General features: G+C 41.5%; 1 protein-coding gene across 2 annotated transcripts in view; it reads right to left on the reverse strand.

Moving 5' to 3' along the window:
- Window positions 1–20,616, reverse strand: part of arhgef10la (Rho guanine nucleotide exchange factor 10 like a) — a 284,562-nt gene that overhangs the window by 7,148 nt on the left and 256,798 nt on the right. For both annotated transcript variants that reach the window (XM_088339079.1, XM_088339078.1), the window contains 2 exons: window positions 15,786–15,928; window positions 623–797 (listed from right to left, as the gene is read on the reverse strand). In XM_088339079.1, coding sequence (XP_088195205.1) covers window positions 623–797; window positions 15,786–15,928 — 318 coding nt within the window. The remainder of the gene's footprint in view (window positions 1–622; window positions 798–15,785; window positions 15,929–20,616) is intronic.

Genomic DNA, 20,616 nt, shown 5'->3' on the forward strand with positions numbered 1-20,616 from the left:
CTAACGTTAGCATCCGGTGGAACGTAAACAGCAAGCACAATGACCACAGTTAGCTCTCTCGGTAGATAGAAGGGTCTACACGATACTGCTAGAAACTCTATATCGAGTGAGCAGTGTGTGTCAATGATTCGGCTGTTATTGTAGCGCTTAGTCCCCCACCCCTGTTTTTACCGGAGTCTCCGTCCGTGATGACAAAAATACCCCAATTTCGGACGAAGCTGTCGGTGGCGATCCGCGGCTAGAGTAATCCATAAGTAATTGAAAGTAATCCAGTTAAAGTAACCCTACCCAACCCTGTGAATATGTGTTCAAGATACATTCAATTTTAGATGTGAGCAAACTGATTTCATGTGTAGGGCACTGTATATGCAAGCATCTGACATCATCAAAACTATAAGACTAAGTCACCCCCAAAACCCTGAGGCTGTCAATAACCTTTTTTTCCCTAATGCTTTTTGGTGCACTTCCAGAAACCAAAAAAGTCTGATCTTTCAAAAAGGTTCCCCAAAAAAAACTTACCTGCCTTGTTTGTGTCTTTTCAAAGACATCTGGTAAAAACAGCTATTTGTCAAGATAACAAGAGGGAAGTCATGAGTGAAGGTGAAACGGCACAGACATTTACCGGTTTTGAGCAGCAGAGTGGAGCGTGCGGAGATGTTTATCTCCTGCAGCAGCTCCAGCGTTTCGGTGTGGAAGAGACGAATGGAGGAGCCCTCCGAGAATGCCATCCAAACGCCGCCGCCTGCCCGCGCCACGTGCGCCACGCTCACCATTGGGTCTGGGTGAACCTCCACTTTCTGGACATAAAGGACAAAATGCGTTGGGTGTGAATAAAGAAATTGAAAAAAGCAAATACGACGGTGGAAACTTCTTCATTGTTATTCTATGATGACGACCGCCAACAGCCATAAGACTCTTCGAAAGGCTAACAATTGACTGTAAGAGTCACATTAAAGAAACAAAGATAGAGTTTCACTTTTCCAAGTTTTGCTACTTTACGGATTTTCATTGTGCACTGTGTTTGGCATTTTGATTGGCTAACAGTCAGTTACCCACGTTTCATTAAGTTTCTTGACTTTGACATTCAAAGCACTGGGCAGAAACCACATTGTGTCAACAACCGTGCTGTCCCTTTAAGAAATGTTTTGTATGTTTTTAAAATTCAACTTGATCATTCATATATTAGTGTTCAATGACAGTGACGGGTTTAACTCTTCAATATGTTAATATTTTACATGAGATTTCTTTAATAAAATTAAGGATTTTCGTTCTGAAGGTTTCTTAAATTCGTCATGCTGAGGTTTTAAGTTTTTCCTTGCCTTCGAGTAGATTTTAGATAAGGGGATGGTGTAATAATAGTCTCTGAAGCCCTTTGAGACTTCTTGTGATTTATGGGTATACAAATAAACATGACTTGACTATTGCACAACTATTGATTAAGGACCCGATCTAATTTAATTTGAATTATACTCTGCAGCCATCATGTGGCAGTTATGGAAAACTGCAGTTACCTTCCGGTTCTGTCCTACAAATCAAACATTTTTCAAAAAGAGGCGGGGAGCCACTAGGGAGCGACGAGGACCCGGTAGCTCCTGAGCAGGTATAGCGGGTGGAGAGGTCACGATTTGTTGGCGATAGAAAGCGTCTTCCTCTGTTTAGCCAATCAGAATGCAGAACACAATGCACGATGAAAATCCACACAACAGTGAACCAGCGAGGTGTCTGTGCACCTATATTTTTCGGGGTTTTCGACTGCTTATCAAGACTACTGTAAATTCCGGACTATAAGCCGCTACTTTTCCCCCAAACTTTTAACCCTGCGGCTTATTCAGTGATGTCATTTTTCTAATGGCCGCCAGCGGCGCTCGAGTACAAAAGGTAAGATTTAGACCGGTGGAATATATGCGCCGAGGAAGACTGCAACCACACTAAAACTGGCCGCATGCGAAAGGGAACTTTTTCGCAAGTCTGCCAGTGGATCCTGACAGCGTGGGGCAGCATAAAAAAATCCACCATCACCAACGGGTTCCAAAAAGCCGGTCTGCTGCGTGACGGAGAGGAGGGCACAGAATCAGGAGTGGATGAAAGTTCCAGCGACAATGAGCGCGAGTCCGGCTGCGGGAGCGTGGGACGACGTCTATATGACACTGTTTCTTTCCGACACTGAGGAAGACGACTTTGATGGCTTCAGTTCTAAGGAGGAAGATGAGGACGGTTTACCGTGATTTTTACAAGTACGGTATATTTTTTTAACAGAACGTTTACTGTGTTGCGAGCGTGTTGCTAGCGTGTTGCTACCATTAACTGCCCTTTCAGGCATCGTTTGGGATGAAAGTTATATATTAATATTATTAAAGCTTTGAAAACTCTCTTGGTGTACCGTCTTTCTTTGTAAATATGTGCAACCATGTATAATATGTATTTGCAACTGTAAATTTTTGTAATGTATTTATTTGTATTTATTTTGGACACTTATTCTGATATGTCTTGCACGGGCCAATTAAAAAGAAGGTGCGTAACAAGCGCAGGGTGACGGGAAGTGGGGACCGGTAAAGGTGAGTATTTGTGGACACAGCGGACAATAGTGGATATATATTTTTCCCACCCTTACCTTTGGAAATATACACTTTTTTCCTTGGATTACTTTCAACGGGACCCAGACTCTGCAGGTCTGCATTAAACATTAGGTACCAGTATCTTTTTTTGTTCAATTTGCCGGCTGTGATTTTTGGACTGTGTACTTTAAAGACGGACGTTCAAACCAAAATTCAGTTTCAATCGCGGGACTTAAAGTCCGGTTTTTTAACGTGGGCGCATGCGGCTTATATACAGGTGCGGCTTGTCTATGTACAAAATCGGTTTTCCTCTTAAAATGTGGTGGGTGCGGCTTATAATCGGGTGCGCTCTATAGTCCGGAATTTACGGTATCCAATTTTATGTCACCCGAGTCGGATGACCTCCAAATTACTCCTCGAAACAAGCCAACTGTGAACTTGAGCTATCTTCTCAGTCATGAGACCGGTTGATAAGCAGGAACAAATTTTCCCTTCACTATCACGACGCTGCAAACCATTTAGTGAGCGGCTCGTTTGCATGCAAGCCCTGCAGTTCAGTGGGTTTTTTTGGCGCCCCATCTCACAGTTCCTCCGGTGAGCGTTCTCATGGCGCTCGTGTTTAATGAGCATCTGGAAAACAAACGCAATTATCCTTATCGTGGCTACACAAGAAGCCCTTGCGGTGGACGGCGTGACAAGGCCCGCTGCGGGTGTCATCAAAACGCGCCCGTCGCACAATTAAAGAGGTGAGAAGCAGCGAGCGCGGAACGGAACAACACGGGCGCCGACAGGGATTAGCACCTGTTTGGGCGCCCTTGCCGGCGGGCGACTCTTTGTTTGAAACGCCGACTTTGATGTGTTTTTTCATCTAATTGGCTCCTCAGCAGTGGGCGGCGACTGGCGCTGCCAGCGCTCGGGCAGCTCAAGAGCAAGCATCAAAAATCCTTGATGTGCGCCACAGAGACCATGCCTAAATGAGAGTCTTGCTGATGTAAAGATGTTAGACGGGAACTTGAATGCAGTGTTCATTTGAGCTGTGAAAAGTGATGGGTCCCGGAGACTCGCATGCTGAAAAATCTATGGGTCCCAACAGAGATCTATGGCTCCCCAAAATGTAGTCTTATCTAGGTTGAAATTGTAAATTAGCGACAAATATATAATATAAATCTATATATTCATTCAGTTTTAATCATCACAGTTTGTTGGTAATACAAATCAATTATTATTTCAAGATTTTTCAGTTCACAACAATATTGTACATTATTCAAAATAATATTGCTGAAATAATTATATGAATCTATATTTTCATTCAGTTTTAATCATCACAGTTAATTGGTAATACAAAGCAGTGATCACTTCAGATTTTTCAGTTCACAATATTGTCTCTCATCTCATCAGCTACACCGCTTATCCTCAGTAGGGTCGCGGGGGTGCTGGAGCCCATCCCAGCAATCATCGGGCAGTGGGCAGGGGACACCCTGAACTGGTTGCCAGCCAATCGCAGGGCACACGGGGACAGACAACTCACTCGCTCAGTCACACCTAGGGACAATTTGGACCGGCCAATTCACCTGAAATGCATGTTTTTGGAATGTGGGAGGAAACCGGAGTGCCCGGAGGAAACCCACGCAAGCACGGGGAAAACATACAAACTCCGCACAGGAAGTCTGGAGCTGGATTTGTACCCACGCAGGAGGTTCCCAAGACATGAATTGTGCCGCACATGCGCTAACCACTGCGCCGTACAAAAAAATATTCCTGAAATATTTATATATTCTAGCAGTTTTAATCATCCCAGCTAATTGGTAATTCAAAGCAGTTATCACTTCAAATTTTTCAGTTCATATATTCTTTGTGGTTTGCTGTCCCTCCACAGTTGGAATGCCATCTCAAGGTCCAATCCATTATCATCTTCCTCATAGCGTCACCAGGAATATAATTTAGTCCTTTTTGGCAGAAAAGTCCTTTTCTTGCTAGAAGTATTCTCAGGGATCAGAATGGAGATTTTCATTTTCAGCTGAAATAGCCAGGGTCCAGGAATAAAGCAACAATGATGTCATCTCGAAGTGACGAGATCTCGTTTGCGGAGATCGGCGCAAGACCAAAACAACAATGGCGGATCTGCCTGACAAAAGGTTTGGAGTGCGGTAAATCTTTGTAAAAAAAAAAAAAGTAATCAGCTAATAATGACAATTTGGTGTCAAAAACGTTGCGTCCCAGGGACGCACGTTGATTTGAGACTATGCGTCCCCAGCAGAAATGATGCGTGCAGGACGCAGGGACGCAGGCAAACCAGAACACTGTGAATGTGATACAATTATCAGTCCAGACCAAGAACTTTAGAGAGAAACGGTAGGTTTGACACAGGTCTGTAATCCCATAAGTTTCGCTCTGAAAATGCTTGTCTACTTGTGATCCCAAGAGCCAAGAAGAAATCCGATGCTGTGGAATGCATGGCCCTCTGAGATTCGATCTGTAACCTCAGTGAAACTGTTTAAATCTATGCTTAAGATACACATACCAGTATATTCTATAGCTTATGCATGACCTATATTTAATGTTGACAATATCTGTGTATTGTTTTTTGTTTTTTCCTTGCCTTCATGTAGGTTTAAGATCAGGGGATGGTGGAATAATAGTCTGGAGTTTGCAATAGTCTGTAGTCTGTGCAGCCCTTTGTGACTCCTTGTGACTACAAATAAACATGCCTTGACTTGAAAAGCAGACATCTTTATATTTGTCTTAAAATAGATAACTTTGATCAAATTGGTTTTGAAATGCTCAGAATTAAAGCAAAATCATATTCATGTTTGAAGTGACCTTCAAAAGTTGGAAGTAGACTATATTCCAAGTATGTGTTAACAAAGCCTAACTGAGTTTAAAGACCCTTACAATTTTTCTCCAGCGCGCCTATCTGCTTTAATCATACCTTTACCAACGCTGTTCCAAGATTCACAATCCATTAGGTAGAAGGAAAGGGGGAAAAGGGAACAGGGAGTGAAGAGTGGCTTTATGCTCGTCCATGCAGTTTTTTTTATCATAGCGTGAACGCGTTAAGAGTAAGAAAAGGACTGTTTCAAATACACACCAACCCCAAGCCCAAATACATTAAAAAAGGAGAATGTATTCCATGTGTCTGAGAAAACCTCAAACTTGATGAATGGGCTGACTGAGGTTATGACCGTGACTTTAAGCCAGGAGATGGCGGCGGAGTAACAAAGAATCACATTTTGGACAGCACCTTTAAGTAACAGTTTTAAGCACTACACATGATATTTAGTTTTGCAATCGTTTTGTAGTATACCTGTAGTACTGTATAACTGCAGTAGTTTTTTGCTTTAATTCTGTGGTAGTATTTTTGTAGTATTTCTATAGTAACATGTTTTTTAATTATAGTATTAGATGTCTAGATAGATAGATAGATAGATAGATAGATAGATAGATAGATAGATAGATAGATAGATAGATAGATAGATAGATAGATAGATAGATAGATAAATAGATAGATAGATAGATAGATAGATAGATACTTGATTCATCCCCATAGGGAAATTCACACTTCCAGCAGTATCCTTGTGTTGAAAATAAAACAATAATAAAGTAAAAGGAATATAATACATAAATACCCAATTTGACTAGGGTTAGGGTTCTTTTCAAAATGAAGGCAATATATACGATTTCTGTTTTCAAGCACAACATTTGATGTAACGTTTTGTAGTAATTGTTTAGTATATTTGTAGTATCTCTGTAGAATTACTGTAATAGTATTTCTGTTATAAGACTTTTGGTAGTATCTTTATAGTAGTATTTCTGTAGTATTGTGTAGTATTAATGTGGTGGTATTTTCTAGTGCTACTGTAGCAGCATTGCTGTTGCCCTCATGTAGGTTTTAGATCAGGGGATGGTGTCATAATAGTCTGTGGTTTGCAATAATCTGTGGTCTGTGGAGACCTTTGAGACTCTTTGTGATTAAGGGCCATACAGATAAACATGACTTGACTTTCCTCATGTTGAGGTTTTTGAGTTTTTCCCTGCCCTCATGTAGGTTTTAGATCAGGGGATGGTGTCATAATAGTCTGTGGTTTGCAATAATCTGTGGTCTGTGGAGACCTTTGAGACTCTTTGTGATAAAGGGCGTCACAAATAAACATGCCTTGACTTGACTTGAGGCTTTTGAGTTTTTCCTTGCACTCATAATAATAATAATAATAATAATTTCCTTGTATTGTCATTCTGTGTAACAATGTACACAGAACGAAATGTCGATTGCACCTGACCCGTTGTAGCGAGCCGATGCAGCCGCAGCCAACAGAGGGCGCCGCCGACCACTTTTTAAGTCTTAGGAATGACTCGGCCGGGGCGCGAACCACCGACCTCCCAGTCTCAAAGCGGGCGCCTTACCATCTAGGCTACTGAGCTGGTCATGTAGGTTTTAGATCAGGGGATGGTGTCATAATAGTCTGTGGTTTGCAATAATCTGTGGTCTGTGGAGACCTTTGAGACTCTTTGTGATTAAGGGCCATACAGATAAACATGACTTGACTTTCCTCATGTTGAGGTTTTTGAGTTTTTCCCTGCCCTCATGTAGGTTTTAGATCAGGGGATGGTGTCATAATAGTCTGTGGTTTGCAATAATCTGTGGTCTGTGCAGCCCTTTGAGACTCTTTGTGATAAAGGGCGTCACAAATAAACATGCCTTGACTTGACTTGAGGCTTTTGAGTTTTTCCTTGCACTCATGTAGGTTTTAGATCAGGGGATGGTGTCATAATAGTCTGTGGTTTGCAATAAACTGTGGTCTGTGCAGCCCTTTGAGACTCTTTGTGATTAAGGGCGTCACAAATAAACAGGACTTGACTATTACTGTAGCAGCATTTTTGCAGTATTTCTGTAGTATTATTTTCTTTTCAAAATTAAAGCAAAATGATGTATTAAGTCTCTGTTTTCAAGCCCTCAATTTGGTATTTAGTTCTGTAGTAATTTTTTGAGTATTTTGTACTATTTCAGTGGCAGTATTTTACACACAAAAGGGATCTTGTGGAAGAATGCTGGTACCAAAATAATGTTTTCTCATCTAAATGGCTCCTCAGCAGTGGGTGGCGACTGGCGCTGCCAGCGCTCAGGCAGCTCAAGAGCAAGCATCAAAAATCCTTCATGTGCGCCACAGAGACAATGGCAAAATGAGAGCCTTGCTGGTGTGAAAATCTTTAATGGGGATTTGAATCCAGCAAAATTACTTGTCTAGACGAATTATTTGACCATGGTTGTATTCATGTTTTCAAGTATTGTGATGTGATTCACCTGAATGCTAAATTCCTTAGTTGTGTAATAATGTTCAGACGCTACCCTACTTACGAAAGAGATCGTTCATAAGTTGAATCTGTCCTATATTTTCAGGGTTGGGTAGGGTTACTTTAACTGGATTACTTTCAATGACTTTTGGATGACTCCAATACCAAATATGCTCATAAAAGACAAAAGAAACTAAATATGAATACAATTATGACTCACAACACCTGGTAAGCTTTCTCTCCTGGCTTTGATCTCGACGAGGTCTTAGCGGCTAATAATGCTAACAAGCTAGTACGTTTAGCGAGACTTAATATATCCGAAGCCCAACATTGGCTAGCAGGATTAAGGGCAAAGAACTGAAATCTCATTGGATTAGAGAGAGATGGACACATTGGAGCCCAATCAAATTTCAGTATACTGAATTCCGTGTCACCCCGACATTGTGTGAGGAAACGTTGCCCCGACTCAAGTGATTTGAAAACAAAAGTACGCTTTAAGAATCAATAAGTGAAGTATACATATTATCTTTAACTTAAAATACGTAAACTATGGAAAAAGTGAAAGTGAAAAAAGTCGGAATTCCGACTATAGTCGGAAAAATCACATCCCTGTATATTGTGTATTGATACTACCCTGTATTTCTACGCAGACGACACTCAACTCTATCTTCCGTTGGAGGAATCTGCCACACTAAACTGTGGAAATTTGGAGACCTGCCTCATTGAGATAAAAGAGTGGATGTCACTCAATTGCTTGCGTCTTAACTCTGAAAAGACCGAAATGTTAGTTATTGGTCCATCTAAATGCCGTGACTTATTCTCAAAAACTGCTGTCACATCACACAGAGTGACTCAGTCAAAAATTTAGGTGTCATATTTGACCCTGATCTATCCTTTGAAACGCATGTAAAGATAATTGCTAGAACCGCTTTCTTCCATCTTCGTAACATTGCTAAAATTCGTTCTATACTGTCTCAGTCGGATGCGGGAATTATAATTCATGCGTTTGTTACCTCCCATCTCGATTACTGTAATGCACTACTCTCTGGTCTCCCGAAGTCTAGAATCAAGTCTCTTTAGCTGGTACAAAATGCCGCAGCGAGGCTTTTAACTAGGACAAAAAGGTCCGATCACATCACACCGATTTTGGCTAACCTGCATTGGCTCCCAGTTAGCCTTAGATGTGATATCAAGGTTCTCTTAGTATTATACAAAATCACACATGGACTTGCTCCCTCTTATCTTTCAGATCTGATTTCCCACTATGTCCCGGTCCGAAGCCTACGATCTGAGAGTGCCGGTCTTCTGGTGATCCCAAGAGCCAAGAAGTGTTCTGCCGGTTCGAGAGCGTTCTCCATCCGGGCACCGGTACTGTGGAATGCTCTTGCCCCTGAGATCCGATCTGCAACCTCAGTGGAAATGTTTAAATCTAAGCTTAAAACTCACTTTTACTCTATAGCATACGAATAACCTACTCTTCTCGTCGACTCCAGAGCAGGGGAATGTATAATAATATTCTGAAAAATAGTCTGTGTAATATACTGTAATAATCTGTGAAGCCCTTTGAGACTCTTTGTGATTAAGGGCTATACAAATAAAAATGACTTGACTTGACTATTTACTTGATTGTGTGAATATCGACAATTCCAGTACCGTCCACCCCCCCTTTTGGTAGATAGATAGACATATGAAGTCAGTGAAGTCGGTGAGTTGGCCATGCGAGCAATGTGTCAACAATAGTTCCTTCAAACAGTTCGTCCAGAGATGGCGCGACGGGTCGGAACAGCTCATTAGTCCGTGGTCACGGCCGGTGACGAGGTCTCCTCCGCTAGGGATGAGTCAAGTAATGGGAAGAGTAAGCAACAAGGTCTGGCAGTCACTATTGATCAGTCGGCGCATCGCTGCTCGTTCTGCTTTGTTAGCATTTTAGCACCGCAGAGGGGCCGTTTGTATAACTCAAAGGCAGAGGAAATCCATTTTCACAAAATGGCAGACAATTATGTCAGTTCCTTGTTGGCAAGCCTCACAATATGTAAAATGAATGCAAACTTTTCAACATTTCAAAAAATTTTGGGTTGACTTTGATCATTGAAATAAAGTTGCTATCTTGCTGCTTGCACATACTTTGCACTTATTTACAACATATTATCAGGGTTGGGTAGGGTTACTTGAACTGGATTACTTTCAATGACTTTTGGATTACTCCAATACCAAATATGCTCATAAAAGACAAAACAAACTAAATAGGAATAAAATGACTAAATTTTGTGCAGGTTTGGGGAGTAACGGAATACATGGAACGGCAAAAATGATGTTGGCAAGCTGTTTGGATATATTTTCATTTTGTTTCTGTCGCATTTTATGTTCGTTTAGCCGGAGATCAAAGAGATCAAAGCCAGGAGAGAAAGCTTACCACGTGTTGTGAGTCATCATTTGATTCATATTTAGTTTCTTTTGTCTTTTATTAGCATATTTGCTATTGGAGTCATCCAAAAGTCATTGAAAATAATCAAGTTAAAGTAACCCTACCCAACCCTGCATATTATAACATAAATTTATATATTAGATCATGCATGCCTGCTTATTATCTAAATCAACATTTGTTTTTTGTTTTTTTTCGTTTTTTTTGTTTTATAATTTCTATAATTGTATTTTTTGGGGGCATTTGAATTGATCATAAATAACCAAAAAAAGCGCAAAACTAAAAAGTCAATAAAAAATTATTAACATTATCTTCATCTTTTTTGTAATCGAGCGAAACGAGACAAATAAATAAATAAATAAATAAAATACATTTAAAAAAAAAACTCACTATGCTCTTAAATAGCCAAGATATATATGAGCAGATACAGAAAAAAAAAATCATTATTTTTTTTACCCTCTGGGCACAAACTCTGACAAATATTCTAACTCAATGCAGCCAACGATTCAAAAAGTGTCCCCAAGTCTGACGTCAACGAAAGCAGCCATTTTAATTCCTGTAAGACTTTGGGGTAATAAACACCAGGGTTGGGTAGGGTTACTTTAACTGGATTACTTTCAATGACTTTTGGATTACTCCAATACCAAATATGCTCATAAAAGAAAAAAGAAACTAAATATGAATAAAATCACTCCATTTTGTGCAGGCTTGGGGAGTAAAGGAACACATGGAAGGGCAAAAATGATGTTGGCAAACTGTTTGGATTTATTTTCATTTTGTTTCTGTCGCATTTTATGTTACTTTTGCCGGAGATCAAAGCCAGGAGAGAAAGCTTACCATGTGTTGTGAGTCATCATTTTATTCTTATTAAGTTTCTTTTGTCTTTTATTAGCATATTTAGTATTTGAGTAATCAAAAAGTAATTGAAAGTAATCCAGTTAAAGTAACCCTACCCAACCCTGCATTTTATGTTAGTTTTTCCAGAGATCAAAGAGATCAAAGCCAGGAGAGAAAGTTTACCACGTGTTGTGAGTCATCATTTGATTCATATTTAGTTTCTTTTGCCTTTTATTAGCATATTTGGTATTGGAGTCATCCAAAAGTCATTGAAAGTAATCCAGTTAAAGTAACCCTACCCAACCCTGCATTTTATGTTAGTTTTGCCGGAGATCAAAGTGATCAAAGCCAGGAGAGAAAGCTTACCACGTGTTGTGAGTCATCATTTTATTCATATTTAGTTTATCTTGTCTTTTATTAGCATATTTGGTATTGGAGTAATCCAAAAGTCATTGAAAGTAATCCAGTTAAAGTAACCCTACCCAACCCTGCATTTGATGTTAGTTTTTCCGGAGATCAAAGAGATCAAAGCCAGGAGAGAAAGCTTACCACGTGTTGTGAGTCATCATTTGATTCATATTTAGTTTCTTTTGTCTTTTATTAGCATATTTGGTATTCGAGTCATCCAAAAGTAATTGAAAGTAATCAAGTTAAAGTAACCCTACCCAACCCTGCATTTGATGTTAGTTTTGCCGGAGATCAAAGAGATCAAAGCCAGGAGAGAAAGCTTACCACGTGTTGTGAGTCATCTTTTGATTCATATTTAGTTTCTTTTGCCTTTTATTAGCATATTTGGTATTGGAGTCATCCAAAAGTAATTGAAAGTAATCCAGTTAAAGTAACCCTAGCCAACCCTGTTAAACACAAACCCTACATGACAACTCGACCGATGACAAAATTCAAGTCAACGTGTAACTTCTCCAAACCTTTTCGATTTCAGTCAACAAGCATTTGATTACAAGTAGAGGACACCTAATCCGCACGACTTCCAAAATCATCCCGGGGCCCGTCGGAGCTTATGACAGGCTACCTCCAATCTTATGGTTGCTGATTTATTCACGCTTTGCAATCCATCACTCAATTCGCGTGCAGCTTTGTCAGCAATATACTTGATCGTATAGCCACTCGTACAAGCGCAAGCCCAGTGTTCGTCTCCGCCAATCCCTTCGGAGACTTTCCGGATAAGCCGCCTCAAACGAGACGCGTCCCCGGCCGGCAAATTGATGTCGACGTGCAATGTTCGCGCGCGGAAAAATAGAAAGATGATACGCGCCGCCGAGCCGCGGATGATACCTTTGACTGCCGGTTCTGCTTGCCGGCGCGGCGTCGAGTCAGCCATTAGGGAAGGAAACGAGGTGAGAACGCGAGTAACCGGTGTTGACCCTTTAAGCGCTGCGGCAGAGGATACTGGTCAGCGGGGCTCGTTAAGTTCTCACCTCAGATGAGAAAGTCGGAGGAGTTATTGCTAACCCAACTGTCAGCCTTTGCACCTTTTTTCATGAATAGGAAGCTGAATAGATTTAGAGCAGGTGCAGGAAAGAGGTCGAAATATAATGGAAGCTAGAGCTCTTGTTGGTGATAGAAAGGAGTGGAGAGGTGTTGTGAAAGGATAGTGGGATTGTGGACGCGTTCTCAAGGATGGGCTGGGCACCCGTATGATGCGGCAGGGGTAAACCAGTGAAGAGTGTGTTGAGTGACATGGCCGCTTTCTTGTGTCCCGTTTCATCTGGAGGGACAAAAGCATGACCGACTTAGGTGCCGAGGTGCCTAACTTGTTTAGGTGTTTGGGCAATTGGGTTGGTCATGGTCCCAAAAAATTTTGTGGGTGTTTTTTGCTCCCTTTTCACTTTTTTATTTTCTTTGTTTTTGTATGTGTCTTGCTGCCGGTCACCACTCTTGAGGGATATGACCAAGGTAGATAGATAGATAGATAGATAGATAGATAGATAGATAGATGGACATAAACTCACATAAAGGCAGATGTCTATGTTCTTGCACATGTCGACTGCACTACGTTTACTGCTCACCTTGCGCAATGTCTGACCATTTCTTTTTTCTGCACTATGATGTCTATGTTTGCACCAATGCATATGCTGACTATTTTTTTGCACTATGATGACTTTGCACCAAATGCAATATTGCACAACCCTTACGATACCAACGGTATCACGATAACACTGTATGTAACATCCCACATGCCGACATTTCTTGTGTAAATACCATGTCAATTATAACTATAGCCTTATCCCCCTTGTTTTATAACCTTATCTTCTCTGTTCCTTTATCTTCTTGGCTCATACCTCGCTGTAAATGTGTAAAACTGGAGTGTCATGCCCAATTTCGTTGTCACAATATGTTAACCCATTTTGTAACAATGACAATAAAGGTACAGTATATTCTATTCTATTCTATAATACCACTTACCGTAAATGTTGGTCTAAAATACGCTATTTTGTTTCTACAATTTACTTTTTTACAGAGACCATCACAACAGACTGTACACATGCTGAGCCATGCAACCGATATTAAGCCCTCCCATCCCTTGCGCTCATGACAACGTGATAGAGAAGGGACCAAATATTGATAGTACTACATAAAGACATCATTATACATGCTGACTATAGTCACTAACTAAAGGAGAGTACCGTATTTTCCGCACTATAAGGCGCACCTAAAAGTCTTGATTTTTTTCGAAAGCTGACCATGCGCCTTATAATACAGTGCGCATTATTTATGGCTCAATATTAAATCGCAAAGTCTTCCAACTAACTTGCAGCCGCCGACTTGATTTTCCCCTGAACGCCAAGTAGTCCGCGGTGTATGCTGGGATTTATTTACCGGCGTTTCATTGGCTAACCAATGTGTCAATCATCATTTGAATCGATCACTATTGGCTAAAGTTATTCGGAGGTAAAGGGGCGGATCCTTTTTATCATTTACAGGCTGGCATAGGCTAAAGCGGCAAAACAAAGCCTGCAATTGGCCGAAAAAGATGAATGCGTATAGCACACGTTTGACGGCATAAAGAAAGCATTTTTTTACTATTCTGTATTTGTAAATATTTTATTCTCCTGGATTTACTAAACTCACGGATATAAGAGGACCATGGCTGCACATTATTATTGAACACAACGACTTCGGTGAGCTACTTCGGCTATATATTTTCCCTGTATCTTGTTTCACTGAACTCGATGTTTCTGTGATAAGCGTGCAGATAATAGATGGAATGGAGTGTCTATTTTTAAATTAAACTCAATTCCAAGTGTTTATTGTCATATGCACAGTAAAGATGCGAGCGAAAAATAAAATAGAAACGAAGGAATGGTTGGCATTTCTTGAATCCCAAGAACCTTCCGAATGATATTTGGAACGATGCATTTGAGTGACATCGTACGGACACCGCATCCGCACGTGTCTACGACACGTATTTGCTTCTATGCAAGCTTTGGGAATGTTAAGGGGGTAATCAGTTGGACTGAATCATCTGACTGTTTTGTCCACGTTCCCATTGTAGCGCCTTATAATCCGGTGCGTCTTATGTATGTCAAATATAGGACCAAAAACTATTTTTTCGGGGTGCGGCATATAACCCGGTGCGCCTTATAGTGCGGAAAATACGGTACACAATAATTAACAAGCTGACAGTTATCCAAGTGATATCAAACTAGCATGACGTCACAGTGTATATCCTGACTCGGAACAGTATACCCAGTCGTTAAAATATTTAGTAAACCAACAATACTTGTTAGAGAGATTTCAAGCATTTATGGAAAATAATACAAATTACGGACACTCAAAGTGACCAAACCTGAACTGTTTTTCTCAACATTTTACAAAGCCCTTTGCGAGGTGTTGGACTTTAGGGTAGCCGTAGCAGCAAAATGGGGTATACTTATGTTAGCTACTTCTTAGTGTGGCTGATCTTATGTAAAATAAATCAAAATTTCTCTGATATTTGTTTTTAAAATGCACGTGTATATGGCAGTTCATTATTTAAGTCAATACTATGTACAGTGGAACCTCGGTTTTCGAACGCCTCTCAGTTCGAACAAATTGGTGTCCGACCAAAAATTTCGAGAAATTCTTGCTTCGCTGTTCGGTCAAAAAATTGGAGTTTGTACGCCGGTAAAGCGTGAGTGCGTACGCTAGGGTGAGATGCTGAGCAGCGTACGGGCATTTTAGCCCCTTATTATGCCTCCGAAGAAAGTCAGTGCAAGCGGCAAAGTTGCTACAGGTGAAAAAAGAAAAGTAGTGCGTACAACTATTGCATTTTAGAAAGAAATAATAGCCAAACATGAAGGAGGTGTGCGAGCGCCTTCTACTGACCACCACAAAGGTAAGAAATCCTATTCATAAGATTCCGATAACGCAAACGTACGATTAGCCTAGGTTAGCTTTATGTTTACGTTAAACATTCAAGGTAAACATTCAGGGTGTTGGAACGGATTAAAACAATTTATATTATTTTTAATGGGAAAAATGATTTCGGTGATCGAACAAATCGGTTTTCGAACAGGGTTCTGGAACGGATTATGGTCGAGAACCCAGGTTTCGCTGTATATATATATTTTTTTGCAGTTGATTTGTTTATCAACACCACCTGGCTGAGAAATCCAGCATTTTGAAAATGGCAAGGTACCATGTGAATGACAAACACATTTGTAGCAACATATAAGAATTACCCGCGTGTTGAGGGTGCAGATGTCCACCACTGTGACCGAGTTCCCGCAGCTCGCCCACACCGAGTCATCCAGCACCAATAGGGTCCGCACTGGATCTGAACCCAAGCTCACACTTCTGCTGGAATCAGCGTCCCAGACATCATCTGGGAAATAAAACACAGTGCAAATATTGATAACGAATACGAAACAAATTGATTGAAATGGTGGTGTACCGAACCCGCACCTCCACCAAACATAATCCCGTATGTGATGCAAACTGAAAGTAAATACGCAGTAATGGTAGGGGCACACCATTTAGCCCCCCCCCAAAAATCTTGATTTTATCTGTCTGGGCGATTATGACTGATTTTAAAGAAACTTCGTCCGATAAGTACTTATATGGAGAAAGGACTATTGACTGAAAAAATGTGTTCCCAAATTAAGAAGAATTTAACATAAAGTTAATAGTCTTAACTTAAGCGGAAAAAAACTTGCCCGTTGCTTGTGACCAACTTGCTAAAATGCCCCAAATAATTGGTAAGTTACTATTGTTTGATAGCACCTGCTTTAAGTATCTAAAATTATCCCCCTAGTGGGAGGTGGCTAGAGTCATTTCTGACTCTTTTTGGGAGATTGATTCAGAGGAGGGGATTCCCAGCCCCCTCGCTCAACCCAACTGAGGTATTGGGAGTCATTAGGTGACCCAACCCCCCAATTCCAATCCCTAATGCCGAACGCCAAGCAGGGAGGCAACGGGTACCAACGTTAAAGTCTTAGGGCCCGGTCACACAGCCGTTTGCGTCTGTATCGCGGGTAAAATTTTGCGCAAAATTGGCCATCTTGCTGTTCATCGGTGGTATGCCCGCAAAACAGACGGTCGGGTGGACCACGGGTATAAAAGCTCCCGAGTCGGTGTTGTGCCCAAATCCGACTCCTACGCAACACCCCCCCCGCGTGAACGCGCATTCTGCTGCGATCGGGCTGTAGAAATCATAACCGCTCGAGACACAGTCCCGTGAAGATCAAGATTTCAAGCTATGGCACCGAAGAAGCCAATATGTTATTATTGTAATCGTTTTTCATTTTTATTTTATGATCTTGTTATGAAATGAAAAGAAATGTCAAGAAATAAAAATGGATTAAGACGAGGTCACTACGCTGACGGGGATCCGTGTTCACCCCCTTGACGTCTCGAGCACAACTGACGTGTGCTCGGCAAATCGCGCTGTATATACGCGGAGAAAGGCGTTTGACCGTCACACGCCTAACACGCTAATTTCACGTAATAACACCGCGATACAGGCGCAGAACATGCTATTACCATGCTCCACTCACGATGACCCGCTGAAATTTCCCGTCCTACCCACGTGTAACCACGCCCTGGCTTTTCGCAATGCCACCCGCGCGTGAATTTCTGACCGCGTGTTAAGCACTGCTGTATCTCGTCTGTATGGCTATCTCAAAGCGTCCAATAGCGTCCGCCTCACAGGCAGAGATTTCTGGCCGTGATTCAGCCGCAAACGGCTGTGTGACCGGGCCCTTAGGTATGACTCGGCCGAGGCTTGAACCACAACCTCCCGGTCTCGGGGCGGGCGCCATACCCCCAAGGCCACCGAGCTCCTATGGAACGATAAAAATCCTGTGTCCCAAATCAACGTCAATATGCCATTTACAATTTGTCTTCCACCTTCCGTTAAGAGTGTTGAGGCCATTTTTTTCCATGAAATTTGTCCTTAATAACGGTTTCATATATATAAGTGTATCAAATATGCAATGGTTATACACTTCGTACTGTGGTTTTAATTCCATGTGCCCTTATAGTCCAGTGTGTCTTATTTGTGAAAAACATACGTCAAAAGACTACTTTAGAGGGGTGTGCTTTGTAATCTGGTGCGCCTTCTAGTGCGATTTCATGCTGGACTGCATCGAGTTAAGAAATGACAGAATGCCCTTTCCAGTATCGTATAATGAAACGGGTAAACAGAAAACATAGGTTTTCATTCCGATCCTTGTTTTGGCCTTCACCTCTTCCCCGTTTCACTTGGCCAGTGTGCAACGGTAGCGGACCTTCCTCTCCTTTGAGAATGAATCACAAAGCGCACTTTTGCAGCTGCCACGGAAGCGTCTGATGATAAATTGAATGACATAAGCGTTTCCTTTGCTGTGCATTAATGAAGTCAAATTAGAGTCTGGACTGAAACCGGCTTTTTAATTAACATTTTGAGTTGTTTATTTACGCCTTTCATTGCACTACGAGGCTTTTTGGCCCCAGCAGGTTAATTGCTTGGCATGGTGAAAAGGCCGTTTTCACCACCTGACTTCAAAAAGGAAGAAAAACCCTGCTGTGCCACGAAACGGAATCGATTTTGTTAAGCAACATCAGTATTTTGCTAACTAAAACATTCTATTTCTATAGACCAGGCCAAACTTTTAAATGAAATGATCTGCATTTCTATAGCGCTTTTCAAGTCAATGACTTCCCAAAGCGCTTTACAGTGTGCTTCACATTTCCCAATAGCGGCCTTGCAGCCATGTAAGGAGCTAACCCACTTATTGGGGGTATTAGGGGTTCAGTGTCTTACCCAAGGACACTTGGACATGTAACACGGAGGACTTCTAATGTTCAAATAACACACATTATCCCTTTAAGAGGAGATGGTGGAAAGGACGCAAATGGCACCAAAGCCTCAAGCAGTCCCCCAAACAAAATTGCCCTTCCTCTATGTTTCCCAGCAGCTAGTGTTTGTTTATGCTTAGGCCTGAGTGTTTTGCCTCCGGGCTTTGCGTGTGATGTAAAGATGCATTGCTAGAACTTTCGGACAGACATAGCTAACGTATATTACTGCACTCAAACTCTTAAAGGTACTCCCAAACCTCTTTTTTTCCATTCACTCAGGGACAAAACATGAAGTGTTTCTCCCAACAATTATGCAGATCTGTTGCTATTATCCCACACGCCGGGGCACTCGAGAAATTTAGTCTCAAGGTTGACCCATCTGGCTTGTTTGCTGTTGACAGGGTTGGGTAGGGTTACTTTAACTGGATTACTTTCAATGACTTTTGGATGACTCCAATACCAAATATGCTTATACAAGAAAAAAGAAACTTAAAATGAATAGAATGACTACATTTTGTGCAGGCTTGGGGAGTAACGGAATACATGGAACGGCAAAAAGCTGTTTGGATTGATTTTCATTTTGTTTCTGCTGCATTTTATGTTAGTTTTGCCAGAGATCAAAGAGATCAACGCCAGGAGAGAAAGCTTACCACATGTTGTGAGTCATCATTTTATTCATATTTAGTTTCTTTTGTCTTTTATTAGCATATTTGGTATTGGAGTCATCCAAAAGTAATTGAAAGTAATCCAGTTAAAGTAACCCTACCAAACCCTGGCTGTAGAGCTGTGATGTCATTGAAGTAACACAGTGGTTTCAAAATGGTGTATCCCACGTGAGACCAGCTTCCAAACATACAGCGATTCTAGTGAACAGAGTTTCACTGAACCCGAATTTATGGATGACGATGACAAAAGTATGTTCATGACAGATATGTCTAGGGATAAAAAACAGATGTAGTGCCAACCCATAAGATACACAACTGTATCATTTAGGGTCATTGGTTGAGGTAAATGACGAAGACGAGGGCAAACTTAGCATTCAGTGTTGATTTGAGCTGTGAAAAGTGATGGGTCCCCGGGACTCGCATGCTCAAAAATCTATGGGTCCCGACAGAGATCTATGGCTCCCCAAAATTGAGTCTTATAGAGGTTGAAACTGTAAATCGGCGACAAATATATAATATAAATCTATATATTCATTCAGTTTTAATCATGAAATGTAATGATGTGCATTTCTATAGCGCTTTTCAAGTCATCGACTTCCCAAAGCGCTTTACAATGTGCTCCACATTTCCCAATAGCGGCCTTGCAGCCATGTAAGGCGCTAACCTGCTTATTGGGGATATTAGAGGTTCAGTGTCTTACCCAAGGACACTTCGACATGTAACACGGAGGAGCCAGGATTCGAACTGCCATCTCTTGATCCCAAGACGAGCGCTCTACCTCCTGAGCTACTGCCGCCATCTTCAAATTATTAATTCATTTCTGCATCAAATTATTGTCGGTAATATACCGATTAAAGGGATAATCACAAACCTGTCTTTTTTTTTTAAATGTTTTCCCTTTTTTCTTAACTTCTTTATACAACATAATTCGTAATATCAATCATCAAAGCAAGTGAGCTGTTGGAGAGCCGGCTCTTTTTAATGAGTTGAGCCAAAAAAGCAGGTTCTCTAAAAAAAGACGGACTTCCTTTCACTCCACAACGAGATCTCGTTGGCCGAGATCGGCGTGCAGACGGAAACTGGAACCGCGAGACCAAAACGAAAATGCCTGACAAAAAGTTTGGAGTGCAGTAAATCTTTGTTAAAAAAAAAAGTAATCGGGTAATAATGACAATTTTGTGGCAAAAAGGTTGCGTCCCAGGCAGCACGGCGGCGCAGTGGTTAGCGCTTGTGCGGCACAGTTCATGTCATGGGAACCTGTCGTGGGTTCAAATCCAGCTCCAGACTTCCTGTGCGGAGTTTGTATGTTCACCCCGTGCTTGCGTGGGTTTCCTCCGGGTACTCCGGTTTCCTCCCACGTTCCAAAAACATGCATTTCAGGTGAATTGGCCGGTCCAAATTGTCCCTAGGTGTGAATGAACGAATGAGTTGTCTGTCCCTGTGTGCCCTGCAATTGGCTGGCAACCAGTTCAGGGTGTCCCCTGCCCACTGCCCGGAGATGGCTGGGATGGGCTCCAGCCCCCCCCCACGACCCTAATGAGGATAAGCGGTACGGCTAATGAGATGAGGT

This window comes from Urocampus carinirostris, chromosome 6 (genome assembly GCF_059441175.1).
Source record: "Urocampus carinirostris isolate Australia breed hairy pipefish chromosome 6, RoL_Ucar_1.0, whole genome shotgun sequence".
Taxonomy (NCBI): Eukaryota; Metazoa; Chordata; class Actinopteri; order Syngnathiformes; family Syngnathidae; genus Urocampus; species Urocampus carinirostris.